The sequence below is a fragment of the Nerophis lumbriciformis genome, linkage group LG15, assembly GCF_033978685.3.
Source record: "Nerophis lumbriciformis linkage group LG15, RoL_Nlum_v2.1, whole genome shotgun sequence".
Classification (NCBI taxonomy): domain Eukaryota; kingdom Metazoa; phylum Chordata; class Actinopteri; order Syngnathiformes; family Syngnathidae; genus Nerophis; species Nerophis lumbriciformis.
The window spans coordinates 6,530,810-6,553,722 of record NC_084562.2 but is presented as its reverse complement, the minus strand read 5'-3'; the positions used below and the strand labels follow the sequence as shown (position 1 = coordinate 6,553,722).

Below are 22,913 nucleotides of genomic sequence, written 5' to 3'. Positions count from 1 at the left end.
TACATAGAGATGTGAAAAAAGGATTTTGTAAACATCAGCATTCAAAAAAATAACTCTGGGGTAGAAAAGCAGGGGCTTATTCAAATTCAGGGGAATTAAACCTCTCTACAGTTGATGCCCCGCTGTGCCTTTAAAAACACCTCTGGGCAGTGTTCGCCATTCCTTAATGTTCTGATCGGCAGCCTCTCGCAAACCCTGATGCATGAACCTATTTAAATTAACAAACAAATGGGTTCCTTCTAATCTCACTGCACTTCACAGTGCTGCCTCCCCTTGGATGAGTGATATACCATCGTGTATACTCACGCGCACACACTAAAATGAACTGCTTGGTGTGTTGTTTAGTTATGACAGAGGTTGTGTTTTCCCCACATATTGACTGGCACATGCAGCTTCTACAGTTACAAACACCAACACACACATTTATGCATGTATTCATGTTTCCAGCTGAGAGGGATGCTGCCACAGCTTTGATGTGGCACAAAAGACAAGCAGGCTGATGAAAGTGTCTCATCTGTGTGAATTATTCCTCCGGTTGTCAACATGGTTCCACGACAAGAACACACCATGCAAGGGTACAAGGGTACGAGTAAATATACATGTCATTGCCATGAAGCAATTATTAAGCAAAATTAGATCAGTAATTACAGGCTTGAAAATAAAGTGGGAGTTCTTTATCGGCGGAGCTGCTTGCTATTCAACAAACAGAAAAAAAGAGACATTAATGAAAAACAGATGGTAGGAAAAACTACAGAGAACCTCTCCTTCAAGGCATTAGCTAAAAGTGTTACATACTGTAGGTGAGTCTGATTTAACATGTAGTACGCAATGATTTCTTTAAAACAAAAGGGGTCCCTATCCTGCTAATTTCAGGAGCTTTTTAAACAACATTGGATCCCAGTGGAGCACTAAAGTAAGTGTATTCCAATAAAATACAACATCATTCTTAAGGTTGCGTACATGGTAAATCTGCATTATTTTCCGTTGGCCAAAACACTGACTCCTCATTCCAAACCACGTCTGCTCTGTTGCGATTGGTCAGGCTCTATACTAATTCATTAACAGTTGGTTACTTTCTGGTGTACCATAGTTCTTTCTCCACTTCTATTAAAATGTAATGAGCACATATTTTCTGTTGTTTGTTTACTTTACGCAGTTGGGATAGGCTCCAGCACCCCCCCGTCACCCCGAGAGGGACAAGAAGTAGAGAATGGATGAATGCTACAAATTTGGGTATCAATCCAATACAAAGTAGATAAAGGGCAGTAATGCTCATACACTTCACATTTTGAAGATATTTGGAATGATTACATTTTATAATAACTATAATCAAACAAAAACATAGGATGGAAGTGTAACAATATCAATTAAAACATTTCCTACTCTTGGCCCTGATTTAAATCCTTGTCCAAAAACATACAGTATTAACAAATGACGAAATAATTACAAACATTAATTAATTTAAAATAATAAATATCGATCCAACCACTGCATTATAGACCATATACTGATACTATACTTGGTATCGTCACTGTCGATACGTGTATCAATTCTCCCACCTTTGCTTACATTCAAGAGCTCTGGCTTAGCAGTTAGCATATCCTCCTAGAGCAGGGGTCACCAACCTTTTTGAAACCAAGAGCTACTTCTTGGGTACTGATTAATGCGAAGGGCGACCAGTTTCCATCCACCCATTTTCTACCGCTTATTCCCTTTAGGTCGCGGGGGGCGCTGGAGCCTATCTCAGCTACAATCGGGCGGAAGGCGGGGTACACCCTGGACAAGTCGCCACCTCATCGCAGGGGCTACCAGTTTGATACACACTTAAATAAATGGCCAGAAATAGCCAATTTGCTCAATTTACCTTTAACTCTATGTTATTATTAATAATTAATTATATTTATCTTTGTGGAAACACTGATCATCTTAATGATTTCTCACAATAAATATATATAGAAGCAGATAAATATCAATATGCAACACTTTATTTTTATATTTTCTCTAAGTGCACATTTTTCAAATTGAACATTTTCAAATGATCACTTCTAAGGCAGTCTTGTGAAATCACAATATCCCATTTTAACTAGCTAGCCACTAACATTTTTTAACAAATCATGAATTACTTTGCACCATGTTTGTACAAATAATAACTCATGTAAAATACCAAAGTCAACTCTCAAATTTTTAAATAAATCATGTCACACTTTGAATTGGACACCAAATCTGTTATCTGTTTCTTTGTCAGTTAGTGAAGTGAAGTGAATTATATTTATATAGCGCTTTTCTCTAGTGACTCAAAGCGCTTTTACATAGTGAAACCCAATATCTAAGTTACATTTAAACCAGTGTGGGTGGCACTGGGAGCAGGTGGGTAAAGTGTCTTGCCCAAGGACACAACGGCAGTGACTAAGATGGCGGAAGCGGGGATCGAACCTGGAACCCTCAAGTTGCTGGCACAGCCCCTCTACCAACCGAGCTATACCGCCCCAAGTAGTAGTGAAGACCAAGTCTTTAAAATATTTTCTTGGATTTTCAATTTCTATTTGAGTTTTGTCTCTCTTAGAATTAAAAATGTCGAGCAAAGCGAGACCAGCTTGCTAGTAAATAATTAAAATTTAAAAAATAGAGGCAGCTCACTGGTAAGTACTGCTATTTGAGCTATTTTTAGAACAGGCCAGCGAGCTACTCATCTGGTCCTTACGGGCACCGCGTTGGTGACCCCTGTCCTAGAGTGTGTAAAGTTAAAAAGTTAAAGTTAAAGTACCAATGATTGTCACACACACACACTAGGTGTGGCAAAATTATTCTCTGCATTTGACCCATCACCCTTGATCACCCCCTGGGAGGCGAGGGGAGCAGTGAGCAGCAGCTGTGGCTGCGCCCGGGAATCATTTTTGGTGATTTAACCCCCAATTCCAACCCTTAATGCTGAGTACCAAGCAGGGAGGTAATGGGTCCCATTTTTATAGTCTTTGGTATGACTCGGCCAGGGTTTGAACTCACAACCTACCGATCTCAGGGCGGACACTCTATCCACTAGGCCATTGACTAGGTAATGTAGCATGTTGAGTTATTCCTCATCTTACAGTGATGCTACTTGTAAGAAATATAGTTTATTTTGACTTTGGAATTGGCTTTGCACTGTGGAGGGATGTTAGCCGCTAGCTTACTAGTGAAAATGCTACATTGCGTTGAGAACACGTTCATTCGCTTGCCGCTGACAACTATGCAGGTCACTGGCAGTCAACATGTAGTATCACAATGTAGTAATAGTATTAATAGCTCTATTTTCGGCTAAATGTATATAACTTACATCGTCTATATCGCACAAACCCGAGTGGTTCTCATATACCCGACCGTTCACAAGATTTAGGAGTGGCATAAAAATTAAACCGGTGACAACGTAGCACAACAACCTCATGATATGGTACTGTCACATCATGTAGAACAAAAGTATTGTACATTGTACACAGTTTGAAGTTTAAAAGCAAATATAGAACTGGGCTCCTTTAGGTGCAGTTGTTTTGTATAAAATATGAGATCAGGTAAACACATAAGTTTTCTCATAAATTTTCACAATAAACTAGTAACTGCAAAAGAGACCAAATCTGATATGTATACAGTATGTCTGAAACACAATTGTTAAATCTTCATGACTTGATGAAACGAGACAGACATTATTTTGATAAATTCATTGAGCTGCAGTGCCGTGAATTGAAATTAATTTTTTTCTTTTCTTTTTTTTAACAAGAAGGAAATTTTTTTCTATGGCCCTGCGGTGATTAACAAGGTCACTAACTCACTCATCATGTAAAACTCACAAAGAGCAAATTTCAATCCTTTTTATTTTTTTAATTAGTTAACGTGTGAATGCTGAACTTTGATTGGCTATTTACAATACATATATAAAAACGTATATTTACAAAGGGGCAACATGGACGTGACTTGTGGGGGAGGGGGGTATACAACCTAATTTTATTTTGTGTTTTTGCATGAAAATAAATCCCCTCAAAAATTAGTATACAGAAAAAAATGCTTTAATTAGTAGCTAAGGTCGGGTAATTACAATTTATTTTACAATGTTTTCAATGGGGGAATGCCAGTTCATCTGTGTGCTATCAGAGCATTGGCAAAGAAAACAAGCATACATTTTTTGTTTAAATCTACATAAAATCTCACATGCATTAGCTCCATAGCTGCAATGCGCAATACTGCCGCCCACCGATCTGGAGTCCCCAGTGCGTTTTTTTTTTTTACAAACTATTACAGTTGCTTTTAATCTGATGTCTTGGTGGAAGTCTATCTAGTATGTAATATGTTATTTTTTTCTGACATGATTTATCAGCAAAAATGCGCTGCAATAAATAATGCAGAGATATGAGGAATGAAAAATGCTATTTTATACAAATGTGTGAGTATGCATTGCCTAAGGCAGTGACTTTGGGTGAAGGGTCGAGTGAGCAGGGTGCTAAGCTGCTCGAGTGGTTTGCTTCATTAGGAAACAAAATATAAGCTTTCTGGTCCATTAGCACCGACTTTAGATGCAAAAGCACATAAGACAACGACTCACCTCATCAACGATGCATTGTAGTAGCTGAAGAGGCTGAAATGGGATAAAGACAGCTGACAAATTGGAATGTTTATGGAAAAAAGGAATGCAAATTATCTTCTTTACAAATCAAATGCAATGAAGTCAGACAAATCCATCATAAGCTCCTGAATATTTTTATTTTTTCCACGCCTGGATTTATTGTACCACCAGCAGTTTAAGAATGAACAAATATTTCAGTGCCATTAGAGTGAATTTCCAAATTAGAGACTGCACCAACAATTTTGCACAGGACCTGCAAGGAACAATAAAACTTACCATTAAAGAGCCTTGGTTTTTCTGAATCTGTAAGACAAACCAGAGAAAGGCGATATGGCAATACGTAATTAGCATATCATAATCAAGACAATCCACTTGGACACATTATGATCACTAGGAGAAAATTATTGCTTTCCTGGTGGCACTTTGTGGGTATGCGAAACACCATTTACATAATGAAAACACACAATTGTTAATGGCCTTGCTCTCATTTGAGGGAATGAGGATAAAAGATCCACTAATGTGAATTCTCAGAGTAGCACTTTATTCTTGGCCCGCAGGTTATCTAGAGGTACTGAGATGTACAATAATTGCTACAATCGGCATGACCAGATGTCAGAGTGAGCATGCTCAAAGTGCCAATTTCTCGGGCGAAAAGACGACAACCCGTGTCGTCTTTATCAGATATTATTAGTGTATCTATCACCCACTGTAAACTTTAAAGTTCAACAGTTCTCCAATACTGTGATTTGTAGAGATTTGTATTATCGTCCCAAGAATTAACAAAAATATGTTTCCTTAATAAAATGTTATACACATGTTAACCACTGCTATAATTAAAATATAAAAGTAATAAACATACTTTACGTTAATCCTTATGACACATGAAAAACACGTTGACAAATGTGGAGAGGACAACAAAACACAACTAAGACCCTTTAAATGTTATGGTCAAATTCCGTTGCCCAAAACTGTGTTGCTTTAGAGATTAAAGAGTATTGTCATCCTACTTCTTTCAAACAGAAATTAAGCTGTGTTGGTCTTTTATTCACAGTTTGGTCTAGGGTCTGTCCATTCTTTAGCAGAGTGTAGAGTATCTCTCTCACACACATACATTAACATAAATCTTTAACTGCTGAACCAAATAACAAAATACGATCCTATATTTGTAAGTCTCTTTTTTTAAGTTTTCAGATGTGTTTCGGCAGTTTGCACACTAGTTAACAGCAAACTGTTTCTCATCGAACCCAGACTACTAACCAAGACTTCTAAGATAGACCACAGCATTACAAATTGCGTGACGTGATTGGGCACAACTAATCAATTTTAACAAAAAATGCAAGATCCACTCTTGTCTCACTCGTGAACAAGACCCCAAGGTACTTGAACTCTTCGACTTTGGGCAGGATCTCATCTCACACCAGGAGATGGAGTTTAACCCAGTAGACGAGAGGGTAGCCTCCCTCCGCCTTCGGGTAGAGAGACAAGTCCTGACTGTTGTTTGTGCTTACACGCCAAACAGTAGTTCAAAGTGCCGACCCTTTTTGGATTTCTCTCAGCTGATTCCCTTGTTCTGCGGGGGGACTTCAACACTAACATTGGCAATGGCAGTGAGACCTGGAGAAGCATGATTGGGAGGAACTGCTGCTTGGATTTAAACCCGAGTGGTGTTTTGTTACTGGACTTCCGTGCTCATCACAGATTATCCATAACAAACACCATGTTCAAGCATAAGGGTGTAAATGGTGTAAATGGGGTGTAAATGGTGTAAAGGGTGTAAATGGTAAATAGTCCAGAAACGTGCCTGTAAAATCATTACGAGGAGAGCTGGAAACATCTCACAACCCTTACCATCACTCCAGACCAGGAGAGAGGAGGCTGCAGTGAAGCTGGTCAGGTGTATGCATGATGAGCAACACCCTCTGCATGACCTGCTACCTCCAACACGAGGCAGCCGCACTGCCAGGACATTGAGGAACCAACATAAGCTGGCTGAACCCGAGCCCAAAGCCAAGACAAAGAGACTTAAAAACTCTACCCTGCATACTCCAATTAAACTGTATAATGACACTATCTAATTAAATAAGTAATACAGTCATATACCAGAATGCTAATAGTTTCCATGCTGCTGTTGCACCTGAAAATGTTTTTTTTATATAAAATACTGTCTGTTCTTTTCATTTTTGTTTGTTTGATATTCATTGTAAAGTTCAGCTGTTTTTTCAGTGGGGCCATGGCTCCACTGCAAGCATGAATTAATAAAGTCAAGTCAAGTCAAATGGGTTATACTTGTATAGCGCTTTTCTACCTTCAAGGTCCTCAAAGCGCTTTTGACACTATTACTACATTCACCAATTCACACACACATTCACACACTGATGGCGGGAGCTGCCATGAAAGGCCCTAACCACGACCCATCAGGAGCAAGGGTGAAGTGTCTTGCTCAAGGACACAACGGACATGACTAGGTTGGTAGAAGCTGGGGATCGAACCAGGAACCCTCAGGTTGCCGGCATGGCCGCTCTCCCAACCGCGCCATGCCGTCCCACAATGTGCACATTTGTGCACCTGGCACCAGAATACTATGGGTCGCAGTTCGATGATTGACTTTGTGGTTGTGTCGTCAGACTTGCGGTCCCATTTCTAGGACACTTGGTTGAAGAAAAGGCAGTACTTTCAACGGATCAACAGTGAATAGGGGAGAACGCCGTTTAGACCTGGCAAGCCCAAATGCATTGTGAGGGTCTGCTTTGAACGGCTGGCAGGGAGTTTCAATTCCTACCTGCGAAAAGCTTTAAACATGTTCTGAGGGAGGCGTGGGACATTTAGTCCAAGTGGACCTTGTACAAATTTTATAAAAACATGTGAAATCACCTCATATTGATGAATAAAGGATGGACATTCAAAAAACAAGGCTTATCGAATATGGTTTGTCTAATCTAATAATGTTCGCTAAAAATAAAATGTTCATGTTGCAACTCCTTTGGCACAATATAACCACACTTATGGATACACTCTATTAAACACAGTTTTCCCACACAGTATAAATGTCAAGAGACTCCTCAAACGGTCTCCATATCCACTTTTGCCTGATTCAAACACATTAAATGCAACTATGCTAAAGTAATTTGCCCCTGAAATAATTACTTGGACCAAATGGCATTCTGCTTCAGGGGTTGAAATTGTATTGTGAAAAACAAACCGATTCATGCATATAACATATTTTTAGGAGGTATCTTAACCACCTATTAAAAGTGAGGTTACAATAACCACCCTCATATCTGATTTTTGACACCAAATGTTTGGTATTTTAGATTTTGAGAACATGGACTGTTTATTGGCCCTAAATATAAACAACGATCAGTCGATCTAGATCCAACAGGACATCCCTGCAGCATTTCCTAATATTGTAGAACCTTACAAACCTAGACAGTATAAGGTTACCCAGAAGGAGCTCAGAGTTTGTGCAGATTTAACTGCTCTCCACTTACTCTCATCTAAATGTTCGATCTTCTCATCCCTCTTCATCAATGTCCTTTAAAAGTTATTTAGGAACTTAACTTTGATAAATTAAGGCCTTCGTTAGAGAAGCTATACCAAGTCAAATTATCGAATTATTGCCATAGGTAGCATTCAGGGTAGGTCTAAGTTGTTTGAGAGAAGCAATGATGTAAAGCTAGGGTTCGCAATTCCTTTGGAAAAAAAATAAAAAATAAAAAAATGGCAGAGCCAATCCACCCAATTGTCTTCACCCCTTGCAGTGTTGTGAATTTTGTCAACCTTTTGTTTTGTAATTATGTAATCGATGCCATTAGTTTGTTAATTGGCAAAATACCTCAAAAAGATATGGGAGGATTTTTATGAAACTTTCAGAAAATGCCCGAAATGTGATGAACAACAACGAATTAGATTTAGGTCCTGATCAAGATAGTTTCAACGACATTACCTTACATGTACATTTCTATTTTTCCCTGTATCAGAGACAAAAACAGTAGATGGATGTCAAGGGTCTTCATTCTAGATGCATGTTTTTAGAGTATTACAAAAATATAGAAAACAAATTGAACACATTCAATTCAATACTAATTTTTTTGGTGCAAAATATTATAATTAACAGAATGAAATAAATAACCGTCTTTTGGGTAATCAATCGCAAGATCCATCCATCTTCTCCCGCTTATCCGAGGTCGGGTCGCGGGGGCAGCAGCCTAAGCAGGGAAGCCCAGACTTCCCTCTCCCCAGCCACTTCGTCCAGCTCTTCCTGTGGGACCCCGAGGCGTTCCCAGGCCAGCCGAGAGACATAGTCTTCCCAACGTGTCCTGGGTCTTCCCCGCGGCCTCCTACCGGTCGGACGTGCCCTAAACACCTCCCTAGGGAGGCGTTCGGGTGGCATCCTAACCAGATGCCCGAACCACCTTATCTGGCTCCTCTCGATGTGGAGGAGCAGCGGCTTTACTTTGAGCCCCTCCCGGATGGCAGAGCTTCTCACCCTATCTCTAAGGGAGAGCCCCGCCACCCGGCGGAGGAAACTCATTTCGGCCGCTTGTATCCGTGATCCTGTCCTTTCGGTCATAACCCAAAGCTCATGACCATAGGTGAGGATGGGAACGCAGATCGACCGGTAAATTGAGAGCCTTGCCTTCCGGCTCAGCTCCTTCTTCACCACAACGGATCGATACAGCGTCCGCATTACTGAAGACGCCGCACCGATCCGCCTGTCGATCTCACGATCCACTCTTCCCTCACTCGTGAACAAGACTCCGAGGTACTTGAACTCCTCTACTTGGGGCAAGATCTCCTCCCCAACCCGGAGATGGCACTCCACCCTTTTCCGGGCGAGAACCATGGACTCGGACTTGGAGGTGCTGATTCTCATCCCAGTCGCTTCACACTCAGCTGCGAACCGATCCAGTGAGAGCTGAAGATCCTGGCCAGATGAAGCCATCAGGACCACATCATCTGCAAAAAGCAGAGACCTAATCCTGCAGCCACCAAACCAGATCCCCCCAACGCCTTGACTGCGCCCAGAAATTCTGTCCACAAAAGTTATGAACAGAATCGGTGACAAAAGGCAGCCTTGGCGGAGTCCAACCCTCACCGGAAACGTGTCCGACTTACTGCCGGCAATGCGGACCAGGCTCTGGCACTGATCATACAGGGAGCGGACTGCCACAATCAGACAGTCCGATACCCCGTACTCTCTGAGCACTCCCCACAGGACTTCCCGAGGGACACGGTCGAATGCCTTCTCCAAGTCCACAAAACACATGTAGACTGGTTGGGCAAACTCTCATGCACCCTCAAGGGCCCTGCGGAGAGTATAGAGCTGGTCCACAGTTCCACGACCAGGATGAAAACCACACTGTTCCTCCTGAATCCGAGGTTCGACTATCCGGCGTAGCCTCCTCTCCAGTACACCTGAATAGACCTTACCGGGAAGGCTGAGGAGTGTGTATCTTTTGGGTAATCAATCGCAAGATGATTTAGCTTAACGGTCTTCAACGTTTTCGACGCCGAGGACCCCCAAACAAATGGAGAGATAGAGAGGGGACCACCTACGTGTATACAAATGTGTTTTAAATTAAACTGGTCCTAAAATAATACAGTTTAGCGCCGCCAATAGCCAGCTGGCAACTAGCACACTAATTGCTAGCTGACAACTGCATTAATCGCTAGTTGACAAATAGTGCACTAACCTCTAGCTGGTAAGTAGTACGCTATTTGCTAGATGGCAACTGACACGCTAATCGCTAACCGACAAATAGTGTGATAATCGCTAGCTGACAACTAATGTGCTAATTGCTTGCTGGCAACTGGTGGGGTAATCACTAGCAGGCAACTAGAGCGCTAATTGCTAGCTATCCTAAATGCTAACATAAATACAGACATAATTATTTTGTTTTTATTTAAAAACTGCAAGATACAGTGGGTAAGGGTGTCACTGCTATTTCTAAACTATATTACAGTGTGTGCGATCATTTTTAACAAGTATTCAAAGATGTTTAAAATTGTGAATAAATTGCACGGGAGATATATACACATATAATTTTATTTTTTTAAGTCTAATCAACCAAAACTTTCACAACCCCCCTGAAGTACCTCTGCCAACCCACTGTGGGTCATGGATCCCCCGTTCAAGACCCCGGTCTTTTTGTGTACATTCTGTTACTTTATTCTCTCATTGGTGACTGAGCAGAAAAGATCTGAGAAAAATTTGCCGTAAAATTTTATGTTAAGTGTTCCATTGACATCTTCATTCCCTAGACCAGTGGTTCTCAAATGGGGGTACGCGTACCCCTGGGGGTACTTGAAGGTATGCCAAGGGGTACGTGAGATTTTTTTTAAATATTCTAAAAATAGCAACAATTCAAAAATCCTTTATAAATATATTTATTGAATAATACTTGAACAAAATATGAATGTAAGTTCAGAAACTCAGTGAAGCACAAGCTCAGGTTTGTCACTAAAATGTCTGTCAAAAAGAACTGTGAAAAGAAATGCAACAATGCAATATTCAGTGTTGACAGCTAGATTTTTTGTGGACATGTTCCATAAATATTGATGTTAAAGATTTCTTTTTTTGTGAAGAAATGTTTAGAATTAAGTTCATGAATCCAGATGGATCTCTATTACAATCCCCAAAGAGGGCACTTTAAGTTGATGATTACTTCTATGTGTAGAAATCTTTATTTATAATTGAATCACTTGTTTATTTTTCAACAAGTTTTTAGTTATTTTTATCTTTTTTCCCCAAATAGTTCAAGAAAGACCACTACAAATGAACAATATTTTGCACTGTTATACAATTTAATAAATCAGAAACTGATGACATAGTGCTGTATTTTACTTCTTTATCTATTTTTTTCAACCAAAAATGCTTTGCTCTGATTAGGGGGTACTTGAATAAAAAAAAAATTCACAGGGGGTACATCGCTGAAAAAAGGTTGAGAACCACTGCCCTAGACAACTCTAAGACAAAAGAAAATATGCAAATATAATACAAAAATGTCACTTGCTTCTCGCAACAATATTACAACATCAACATTGACAGCGACTTTATCTCATAGTCACCAAAGTCTGAAAAAACTTTAGCAGCTAGTCCTACAGTATATCTCTCGTACAGTAAAGTTTCAAAAAGCCATACTATCTTTGATCTTACCCAACTTCAATGCTCAGCCTGTATTAAAATGCTCTCTGGGAAGTATAGTGGGGTTGGGGTTTGCCCAGACAGCTGTGCCAACGTCTGTAAAATGACAGCCTCAGCCTGAGGACTTTGGCTAGCTACACCTAACTTGCGGGATCCAAGCGCTCATGCCAGACCACTCTGCAACAGCCTGCAGGTGATTGGTCTGCAGTACCATATGGAGGCTGAGAAAAATTAAGAGATTACAAAGCTGCGTGACACTAAGACATTTGCTAAGACTTTTTGAGCTTTTTAGAATACAGTAAGCTACACCCTTGCTGTATGTCACACACAGTGCAGTCATTGTCATTCAACTAGAACCGAACATTGAAGACTGTATTATGGTTTTGTATCTAGAAGTAATAGAAACAATACTATTGCCACATTAGTAGCTGAAACACTAAACTCTTCAAAGAGAATCCGCAGACTCACATTCCGCGCAGAGGCCCAAGATGGAACCTAAGGTAACCAGAATCAGATTGCTCAACTAGAGATTAGTGAGGTAAACCCATTTGAAGGGCTAATTAAGACTTGATGAGATTGGGAAGTCATTCCTATGATCGGCAATTACATCTGAGCAGGATTTAAGGAACTGTAATGAGAGAAAATGCTCTACTCAAATCAAAGATAGAGCGCATCACCTCCCCTCTCCACATAAAAAGCTAAAGAACAACCTCGTTGACACATACTGTACATCTTTATACTTGGGTTTCCAAAGGGACACTTATTGGGACTTTTGAATTGTTCATAATACCCTCAGGGGCAACGTTCCCTCAAAGGTGCGCGCCTGTGCAATTGCGCACTGCTCAAGCGTCCTCTGCGCACGGCAAAACTATGCCACGCACAAAATCAAATAAAAAAATAAGCGCATAACAATTTTCGACACGGACACGACAGAGAAAACAGTTTTCGTCATCATTGTTCAAATATTGTAACGTCTGTCGAGACGCTTTGAGGACATGAATTCCATCCATCACTTTACTGAGCAAAACTCTTTATTGTCGGCCACATCACCAAAACATTAGTAAAAAAAATGATATCTAGTAAAAGTGGTAATTTTCTGCAGTACAAACCAGACCAAAAGCAACTTTGTTATATCAACAGCAGCCGCTCGCTCTTTCTCACTTGCCCCAACACATGTACATATGGCACTTAGCCAATGATGCGTTTACAGCCATACAAAAAGTCGGACAACTCCAACACCACACATAAAATGTCATTCCAGGTCGTTACACTATGATTTACCAATCAAATGTGTGCTTATTTTAGTGTCATTTATTAGGAATCTTAATTTATAAATATTAATCATGAAATGCTGTTAGTATATTAAATAAATACTAATAAAAATATATTTTTTACAAACAGGAAGTTGCAGGAATGTACACATGATCCCCTGCTTACATCTCAGTGTGCAACATGCACATGTTTTAATGGGAACTAAATGCAATGTCTGAAAGGGGTACAAATTATTTCCAAAGCAGGACCTCTACCCAGACAAACAATACAAGTACACAGTTCATGAAAAACAATATTTTTTGTTATTGTCATTGTAAGTGGGCCTAAACACTTATATTAGAAAATCATCTCATGGAAATGACTGCTGTCATTTGATTATAATAATAAGAGAATGCTGTCTGTCTATCTGTGTTGGCCCTGCAATGAGGTGGGGACTTGTCTAGGGTGTACCCCGCCTTCCGCTCGAATGCAGCTGAGATAGGCTCCAGCAATCTCCGCGTCCCCGAAAGGGACAAGCGGTAGAAAAAGGATGGATGGATGGAGATTGAACTTGTTATTTAGTCAGGTTTGGGACAGGTGTGCTGCTGGTGTAGCCACAGTGTACACGTCTGATGTTGCTCACATGGGCTCCACTGAATGCTCAGGGAGTTTTTGCGTTTGCTCACACATGAAAAATTAGAGGGAACATTGCTCAGGGTTCTTATTAGCATTAATCAGTCAGTCTTCGATGCTAAGTTTTGACATCATATTTTAGTTTTCTGTGTTTAGTTTTTATTCCCTAAAAGGGTAAACTAAATAGCTGAATCAAACTGTGTCATGCATCAAGCAAAAAAGACAAATGTTACGATAATGTCCCCTAGTGGCATGGAGAACGATCATGTTTTTTTAATGTTTTTTTTTTTTTTTTTTTAAAGGTAATTATATGTGGAGCCTGGGATGTTGCAGGAATAGTATCACACTTTTATAGCTGCTGTATTAAACAATATTGTAAAACCAACCCTTAAGTGTTTTAATAGTTGGATAATATAAACAGACTCACCTGTGGATATGGGAACATGCCTAGGGCCAGCTGTGTAAAAAACAAAAAAAACAACATAAAACTGGATATGATTTAGTATTCTTGGGGAAAATGTCTATGATAATACACAAACAATGTACACCCTGTGAAAACTAATGCAGGTCATCAGAAAAAGCAATTTGAAAAAGTGCAGATAAATATGCAACAAAAGTTGTAAGGCTACCAAAAAATAACATGTGCACCATATCACTTGGTTGTGCCATACAGTTGGGGTACCAAAAGCATAGCGATTTGGAAAGGTTCATGTGTTGATTGGTCTACAATTTGAATTTAAATGTAAAGGGGGCTAAGAGGCTACTCTTTCTTCAATTCCCAATTACATTCTTTATAATATTGCAGAGTTTATTGGCTTTGTTCTTCTCTCTAGTTGTATACTCCCCCACAACAGCATGGGTACACTGTACAGCTGAGTAATAGTCATAGGTCAGCAGTGTTTATAGCAAATGTTCAGGTGATGTCCTTAAGGGGAGCTGGTGAGAGAATGAGCGACAATGGATTGTATTAACTTTCAGCGGTTGGTGAAAAGGTACAGGTCCTTTTTACACAGCAATGCTCTTAATTCAACAAAGGCCTGTTTATCACTATACTAACATAAAGATGTATAAACTAATTAATACACTTCATCAAAGGTGGAATTGTTACTTGCTGGAGTGATTATTAGTCATCAAATTTGAGACTTCCAGTTGTCTGTATAAGCAGAAAGTCCATCAGCTGTTAAGATTCAGACCCTGTCAACATGAACCCAAATATTTTCAAAATTGCACATCTCCCCTACACCAGTGCTAAAACAAAATTCCATTAACAAAAGTGGAGTTTCAAAAAATCTCTGTCGACCACATAACACATTCACTAGCTGTCATGCAGATTCTGACCAATAAGAACCCTGAAAAACCAACTTCAGCTGACTTGGTCGCTCTTTGAAACGCCTGTGTTTATCAATATAGTGATATATTAGAAGTTGAATGACATGTACATTATCTTTAACATACGCGAACACATACATATGAATGTTTTATTTGCCATGCGTGTTATAAGATGCACACATGCATATCTACCACTGAATGATACGAAATAAACACCTGTAGGTCAATAACTTGATGTTCTCTTGTTTAAATATATGTCGTAATCTTGCACATTTGTGATGTTCGATACCACTGAGTTTCTTTCCGAAAATGAACGCTTATATCGGCTACCAATCGGATGCTTTGTCCAAATTTACCTAATGTGTTCGGTAACATTTAAAAAGTTGTGTATTTCAAGTGTTGCTGCTCTTAGGGAATCATCTTTAAACAATATAAAATCACACAGCGAAACAAATGATGGTGTTACTCTGCACTGAATGCATTATCTTATTTATATTCAACACAGTATGTAATCTCGGGGTATTCAATCGATCGCGAGTAGGCTTCATCAGTTCATGCTCATAGACTTAGACTGGTCAGATCTAGTCTTAGATTAGATCGGTCAAATCTAGTCAAGCGGCTGGTGCCATTACCTTGGTCAGCTTAATCAGGTAATGGCACCAGCCGCTTGACTAGATTTGACCAATCTAAGTTTATGAGCATGAACTGGTGAAGCCTACTCGGATGAGAGGCGAAACATCTGAGATAAACCAAACAGTCCAGTTGCGATCGATTGAATGAAGATTACAATGACCTGGATGAAAGAAAACATCCATGGACAACTCAATATGTCTCCAAATAGCCCACAATAAAATAATACATACACTTGCTGTTTTCTAACTCTGAGTGATTCATTTTTAATTGCCAGTAGTTTTCTTAAATAAACAAATGACAGACTGAATGAGTGTAACACTGCACTTGCGCATTACATACATTACCTAGGCGGAAGAAAAGCAGTTCCCATCAATCACGTTTCATTCAGACAAGATCTCAATGATTAAGTTATAAATAGTTTGTTTTTAAAGTATTAAAAGTATTGATATTTGAACTTGAGAATCGATATTAGAGCATACAAATCTGGTATCAGCGGTCACTATTGCACATGTCTTATGACGGGAACCAAAAAGCTCCGCCCGCATACAAACGCTGAATTCGGTGCTTTTAATAATCTCCACTTTTGCTCAGTTTTTAAGGACTAAAACCTATGTTTGCATGTGAAAGAGAAGCTAAATGTATTTATTTTTTTAATACAGTATTCCACTGGACATGGTTTTACTCATCAAATGACATCAGCTATTAATAACACCCCTCCCACACTATTACAACAAGCTGAGGACGTATCGTTGGAGTATACTGAATATTCAAAGGATCCAAGGGCCAATTTGATACATTTTGTGCATTAAAGATGTGATAACGAATCCAATGTAGATCAATATATGCTAAATTTTCTGAACAAAATGTACTTTGTATTATAGGTGACAAAGATAATAAATGTAACATCTACTAATAGTACTGTATATCTCATTACTAATGGATTATTTTTTTTCGAGAATATTCCAGAGAAGCTGCAGGCTCGGAATGGCCAGCGTAATCAGGGACAAAGAGATAAGGGACCAAATGGTGGACCAGTTGTATATATTGTGAATGTGTGTGAGGGGGTGGGTGGCAGCTGTCTATGACATTTTTGGCAATATTATGTAAAAAAAAAAAAAAGGTGCAATGTAAATTGTTTGGGAGTCATTTGATTCAGCTCACTGCCTAACTAAAATAAAAATTGAGAACAGATTTCCCAAACTGTCTCACATAAAAATATTACAGAAACTTTTAGTTGTCTCTTTTTGTGTCAACTGCTCATTATTGTTATACACATGATGATATTATACGTTACTGACACACAAAACTGAGACAAATCATTTGTTTTACTCTGTACACAAAAGATGGAGAACCATAGCTTCAGTGACAAGGCATTCCAAATACTGAAATTCTAATTACGGTATATTTAAAAACAGTGTCACTCGAGCACTTTAGCAAGACTCTATGGAGCAATGAACACTGCATCATCATCAGCTCTTTAACTACCTCCAAACACACACGGGCACACACGCACATCTCACATATGACAGCAGTCAGACTGACACGATAATGTCATACCTCCATGAAAGAGATTCCAACACTCCAAACATCTGCATGGATACCATACTGTTCCCCTGATATCCGTTCTGGCTGTGGATACATAGTATGCATAAAAAAGTATTTCATGGGCAGAGTAATAAGCTCCGAGTCAGAGACACATTTACATGACATGATACTTAGGGTTTACTTACCGCCATGTATGCATTTGTTCCCACATATGTTTTGGCAATAGAATTCACCAACTGCCAAATACAAAAAAATCACCAAAGAGAATTATGTCATAACAATACTGAACTTTCAGAAGACATTCAATAATAGCTAGTAATATTTATCAATTAACAGAAACATAGTATATCCAAGATGGTTGAGGAATCAGTATGCCTGAGTATAGCATACTATACATACAGTACATGTGAAAACAAGGGGTGTCCCGATAACAACTCTTTCACTTCCGATATGATACCGATGTTGGAGCCTTGAGTAATAGCCGATACGGATAATCTAATACGATCTCAGCATTTATCATAGTACATACTATTATTTTGTAGTGTGGAATATCATAAAAGGCTTGATCAAATGAAATGAATAATTAAATTGATCAAATGAAATTAATAATGTCATTATCTAAGTAGTTCATAAGTTTTTTGGTGACACCTAGAAGTCAAAATAATTCATTTGATAAGGCGCATGATGCAATAAATTAAGTAATCCAGATGCGTTTGTTTGTGAATACTTTCTAATACGCTTCTGCTTTGTATCTCTACGTAAAATGCAACTATAATTATTTGATACTTTTTTATATTGACAAATGTCATGTTTTAGACGGCAATATTGATCAATTAAGGACACTTACTATGTATGTCTAGCTTGTGTGCTATTGTGCGCTCAGTTGCTGTGGAGCTGCAACTAGCCTATAGCCTACCATGTTTACCTTTTGTAAAATAATTCACCTAAATGCAAGGAAAAAACTAACTTGTGTGCTTATTGGAGAACATTTAGATGTTAACTGGCTGTGCAGCATTGCACAAGTTAACACGCTACAGGACTGTTTTTATCGAAGCTTATGCCGGGGATTTTAGATGCAACCCAATAGCATGCAATACTTGTTTTTTTTTTGCTGATATTTTTTTTGCTGATCCGATATTAATATCGGATCGGGACAATCCCAGTGAAAACTACAATAAATCAAGACATATGTATTTTTCTGACCTGGGAAACACAAGCGATTCTCTTAATGACAGGGGGAACAGTATAAAACATTATGACCACAACAATAACTAGAAAAGCACTTAGAAAGTCCAGTACTCCGCTATGCCCTAAATCCCAAAAGGAAAATAGCCTTGAATTCAGATGGTGATCCAGATCATCCCCAAAACGGAATCACGTGTTCCTTATTTAATTTCTGACATTTCCTGAAAGTTTAATCAAAATGCGCCCACAATTTTTTGAGATATCTCTGGCGAATTGAAAAAAAAAAAGTAAAGCCTCTTGTCAGTCATCTACTGTCTTTGCCTCAACAGGGCACTAGCATACACACACAGAAGTGTAAACTTAAGGTACTTAAGGTAAGTAAAGGTAAGTAAAAATGGGTACATTTCCTGAAAGTTTCATGAATTACTTAACTTTTCAATTGTTTGATAACTAAATGACAAACCAACAGTAACAGTAGAGGACCTGCTGGCTGAGATAATTATACCAAATATAAATTAGTCAACTGGTGGTAAATGAAAACGTTCTACATTAGGGAATTTAGCTGTTTTGTCCCTGTACTGTCAGAACGTGGACTTTGGGGTTTGTTTTCCCGGAATGCAAAGAAAAGTTGGCGCGGGCAAGGCGTGAAGGAAAATACATTATTTATTTTACACTAACAAAGGAACAAAAAGCGCGCTCAAGGGCGGAAGTACAAAACTTGACTATAAACACAAAAACTTGCACAAAGGCCGAAACAATGAACAATGAAACAAAACTTGCAAACTATGGCATGAATAAAGAAAACTTACTTGGACGAGAAAACGGCATGAAAAAGAGCAGCAAGGGTCATAAGGGTGTGTGGAGAGTCTGATGTTGCCAGACAGACAGCCTGGCAACTCGAAGCTTAAATAATAGTGACATGATTATTGAAAACAGGTGCCTGACTCAAAATGTGAAACAGGTGCGTGACGTGACAGGTGAAAACTAATGGTTGCTATGGTGACAAAACAAACAAAAGTGCACAAAAAGTCCAAAAACAAAACCAAACATGACTAAAACAAAACATGATCACAGACATGACATGTACTCACTACCTACATTTTTTTGACACTTCAATTTAATAACTTGGGGTGTCTGTAACCCCCACCAAAAGGAACATGGGTAAGGCAAAGTGCCCCTGTGAGTATGCACTCTCGTGTGTGTGTGCGTACAAAGGCACATGCCATCGATGACAAGATAGTGATAATGAATGCCAATTCCCGCACGGCTGTTTTCTTTTAAGAGCATGTCCTCGAGTGGGAGAAGGTCAGTGTGTAAAAAGGCGATGCAACCAAAAACAGCCAAACAGGCTGGATTCAATTTTAATGCCACATTGTTAAACATTAGGCTTAAGGTTACGAGTGAATAACCTCTTTTAGAGATCTATGCCTGTATTGAGGAGGAAAGCAGATATTAATGATGTTTTGAGAAACATCCAAATTCAAATACAAACATGGCAACACGCAGTTATATACTGACAAAAACACAGTTCCAAAAAATGCACAAAATGACATGGGTATTGTCTGCAACCCACGCTTTCTGCACTTCTGTTGAATGCATATCAATGAGGCTTCGCAGTTGTGTGTGCGGTCATAATTATAACGACATTCTTTTTGGAGGCTGCAGAACAATGGGGTAAGGGGGATGTGAATGTACGAGACAGACCCTTGGGAAAGCACTCGTGTCTCGAGTCTAAAATGAATGCAGTGATTGACAGGTTGACCATATGCACACAGGACTGAGCACAGTAGAATATAATTTTCCTCTCGCCCACCCACCCGACGCTCTCTGAAACAAACGAGAGTACCTGAGTGCTGACACCAAAGTCACAGAGCTTCACTTGTCCTCGGGTGTTCACCAGCATATTGGAGGGCTTGACATCTGTAGAGACAAATTGCTTGAAACAACTGCAACATCAGCAATCCCATACTGATCTTTATCATCTCGACTCCTGTTGACCAACAAAAACCCATTACCAATTTTACTCACCCCTGTGAAGTATCTTTAGGCTCCACAGATACGTTAGGCCTTTCACTACCTAAGACAAACACCATAAAAGTATTTAAAGTTTTGACAGTCTGTCAAACCAACCACTCCACCACACCTCCATTCAAATTTTACACTTCACTATTTTACACATAATGTAAAATAGTTTTAAGGCAGGGGCAAACAAACTTTTTCTATCGGGGGCTGCAATATTGAAAAAAAAAAAGGATGTAGTCAATTTTGTAAACGGGCCAAAAAAAAACACCTCATGTATACGCTAAATTTGTCCTAGGTGAGGGACCAGACAAAGAGCAGCTCAAAGACTTCTATAAAAAAAAAAAAATCGAGGACCAAGGTTTCCCTCGCCCGCACGCGGGTGACCGGGCCCCCCCCTCTGGAGCCAGGCCTGGAGGTGGGGCTTGATAGCGAGCGCCTGGTTGCCAGGCCTTCCCCCATGGGGCCCGGACGGGCAAAGCCCGAAGAGGCAAAGTAGGTCCCCCCTCCAATGGGCTCACCACCCATAGGAGGTGGCATAGAAGTCTGGTGCTCTGTGAGCTGGGCAGCAGTCGAAGGCAGGGCCCTTCTCGGTCCGATCCTCGGCTACAGAAGCCAGCTCTTGGGACGTGGAATGTCACCTCGCTGGGGTGGGAAGGAGCTTAAGCTGGTGTGCGAGGCAGAGAAGTTTGGGCTAGATCCTGACCGTTGTTTGTGCTTAAACACCAAACAGCTGTTCAGAGTACCCGCCCTTTTTAGAGTCCCGATAGGGAGTACCGGAGAGTGCTCCCACTGGTGATTCCCTTGTTCTGCTGGGGGACTTCAACGCTCACATTGATAATGACAGTGAGACCTAGAGAGTCGTGATTGGGTAAACGGCCGCCCTGATCTGAACCAGAGTGGTGTTTTGTTATTGGACTTTAGTGCTCGTCACAGATTGTCCAAAACAAACACCATGTTCAAACATAAGAGTATCCATATGTGCACTTGGCACCAGTCGGCCGCAGTTCGAGGATCGACTTTGTGGTTGTATCATTTGCGGTCTCATGTTTTGGACACTCGGGTAAGAGAGGGGCAGAGCTTTCAACCGATCACCACCTGGTGATGAGTCGGCTACGATGGTGGGGGAGGATGCCGGACAGACCTGGCAGACCCAAATGCATAGTGAGGGTTTGCTAGGAAGGTCTGGCAGAGTCTCCCGTCAGAGAGAGTTTCAATTCCCACCTCCAAGAGAACTTCGAACATGTTATGAGGGAAGCGCTGGATGTTGAGTCCGAGTGGACCATGTTCCGTGCCTCTATTGTCGAGCCAGTCGATCGGAGCTGTGGCAAGGTCAATCAATCAATCAATCAAAGTTTATTTATATAGCCCTAAATCACGATTGTCTCAAAGGGCTGCACAAGCCACAACGACATCCTCGGCTCAGATCCCACATTAGGGCAAGAAAAAACTCAACCCAATGGGATACAATGAGAAACCTTGGAAGGGACCGCAGATGTGGGTGGGTGGGTGGGGGAAAGGGTGGGTGAAGGTCAGTGTGTTTACTACTACCCCCCCGGGCGACTGGTGCAATGGACGTCGAGGTGGTCAGTGTCTGCCTTGGCGGTAAACCCTGAACACGCTGTTGGACACCAATGGTAAGGGATGCTGTTAAGCTGAAGAAGAGGTCCTATCGGGTCTTTTTGGCTCATGTCACTCCAGAAGAACTGGACTGGTTCCGACAGGCCAAGCGGTGTGCAGCTTTGGCGGTTGCAGAGGCAAAAACTTGAACATGGGAGGAGTTCGCAGAAGCCATGCAGAACGACTTCCGGACGGCTTCGAAGCAATTCTGGACCACCATCCGCCCCCTCAGGAAGGGGAAACAGTGCACTGTCAACACCGAATAGATTTTCCTCCATGCAGCCCCAGAGCTAAAATGAGTTTGACACCCCTGATCTAAAAGTTAGTTTTCCTTTATAATAGGCATGTAACTTGTTAAAATGGTCAAGCACACATTAAATTGATTTTAACTCATTTCAATGGGCGGGGTTCCACTGAGTGTTCCGAGTTACGAGCTTGTTCGTGGAACAAATTGTGCTCCTATTGTAAGTTAAGGTACCATTGTAATTCGAAACGGCGAAAAGAAATCAGCGTTGTATTTAATCTAATTGCTAGTTGATGAAAAAGCATCCTAAATGCATTAAATAATTGCTTAAAATAGATCAAAGATGCCCATCCCTACTCATAACTCCAGTGGCAAAGTGACACGATTCCTGTGCGCTTTAGCAGTTGTCCACTTTGTGGACAGATACTTTCAGTACCTGAACAAAATAGTGATTGATAAAACACGGTTGGTAAAACAAGGCCCATTGGCAAAATAAAAAAAATGTCTATCTGTAAACCGACCTTAGCTTAAAAAGTCACTCTTTCATTAAGTCACAATTTGGTCTCTGAGTACCTTGAATGATTCACTGAAAGTACAGATACTGAAAATTAGTTGAGCTGAAGGGAGTATCTCCTGAATGGCATTAATGAAAGTGCACTTAACACAACATGTCCTTGCATTTCAACACTACTTACAAAAGTAAAGCACTTTCGTGCACT

The 22,913-nt window shown here is 40.2% G+C and overlaps 1 protein-coding gene across 2 annotated transcripts in view; it reads right to left on the bottom strand.

Moving 5' to 3' along the window:
• The window catches only part of LOC133615978 (dual specificity mitogen-activated protein kinase kinase 5-like), a 120,630-nt gene that overhangs the window by 41,365 nt on the left and 56,352 nt on the right, over positions 1-22,913 (bottom strand). For both annotated transcript variants that reach the window (XM_061974926.1, XM_072914776.1), the window contains 7 exons: positions 20,340-20,388; positions 20,158-20,231; positions 17,312-17,362; positions 17,139-17,210; positions 14,047-14,076; positions 4,868-4,894; positions 4,571-4,603 (listed from right to left, as the gene is read on the bottom strand). In XM_061974926.1, the coding sequence (XP_061830910.1) occupies positions 4,571-4,603; positions 4,868-4,894; positions 14,047-14,076; positions 17,139-17,210; positions 17,312-17,362; positions 20,158-20,231; positions 20,340-20,388 (336 nt within the window). The remainder of the gene's footprint in view (positions 1-4,570; positions 4,604-4,867; positions 4,895-14,046; positions 14,077-17,138; positions 17,211-17,311; positions 17,363-20,157; positions 20,232-20,339; positions 20,389-22,913) is intronic.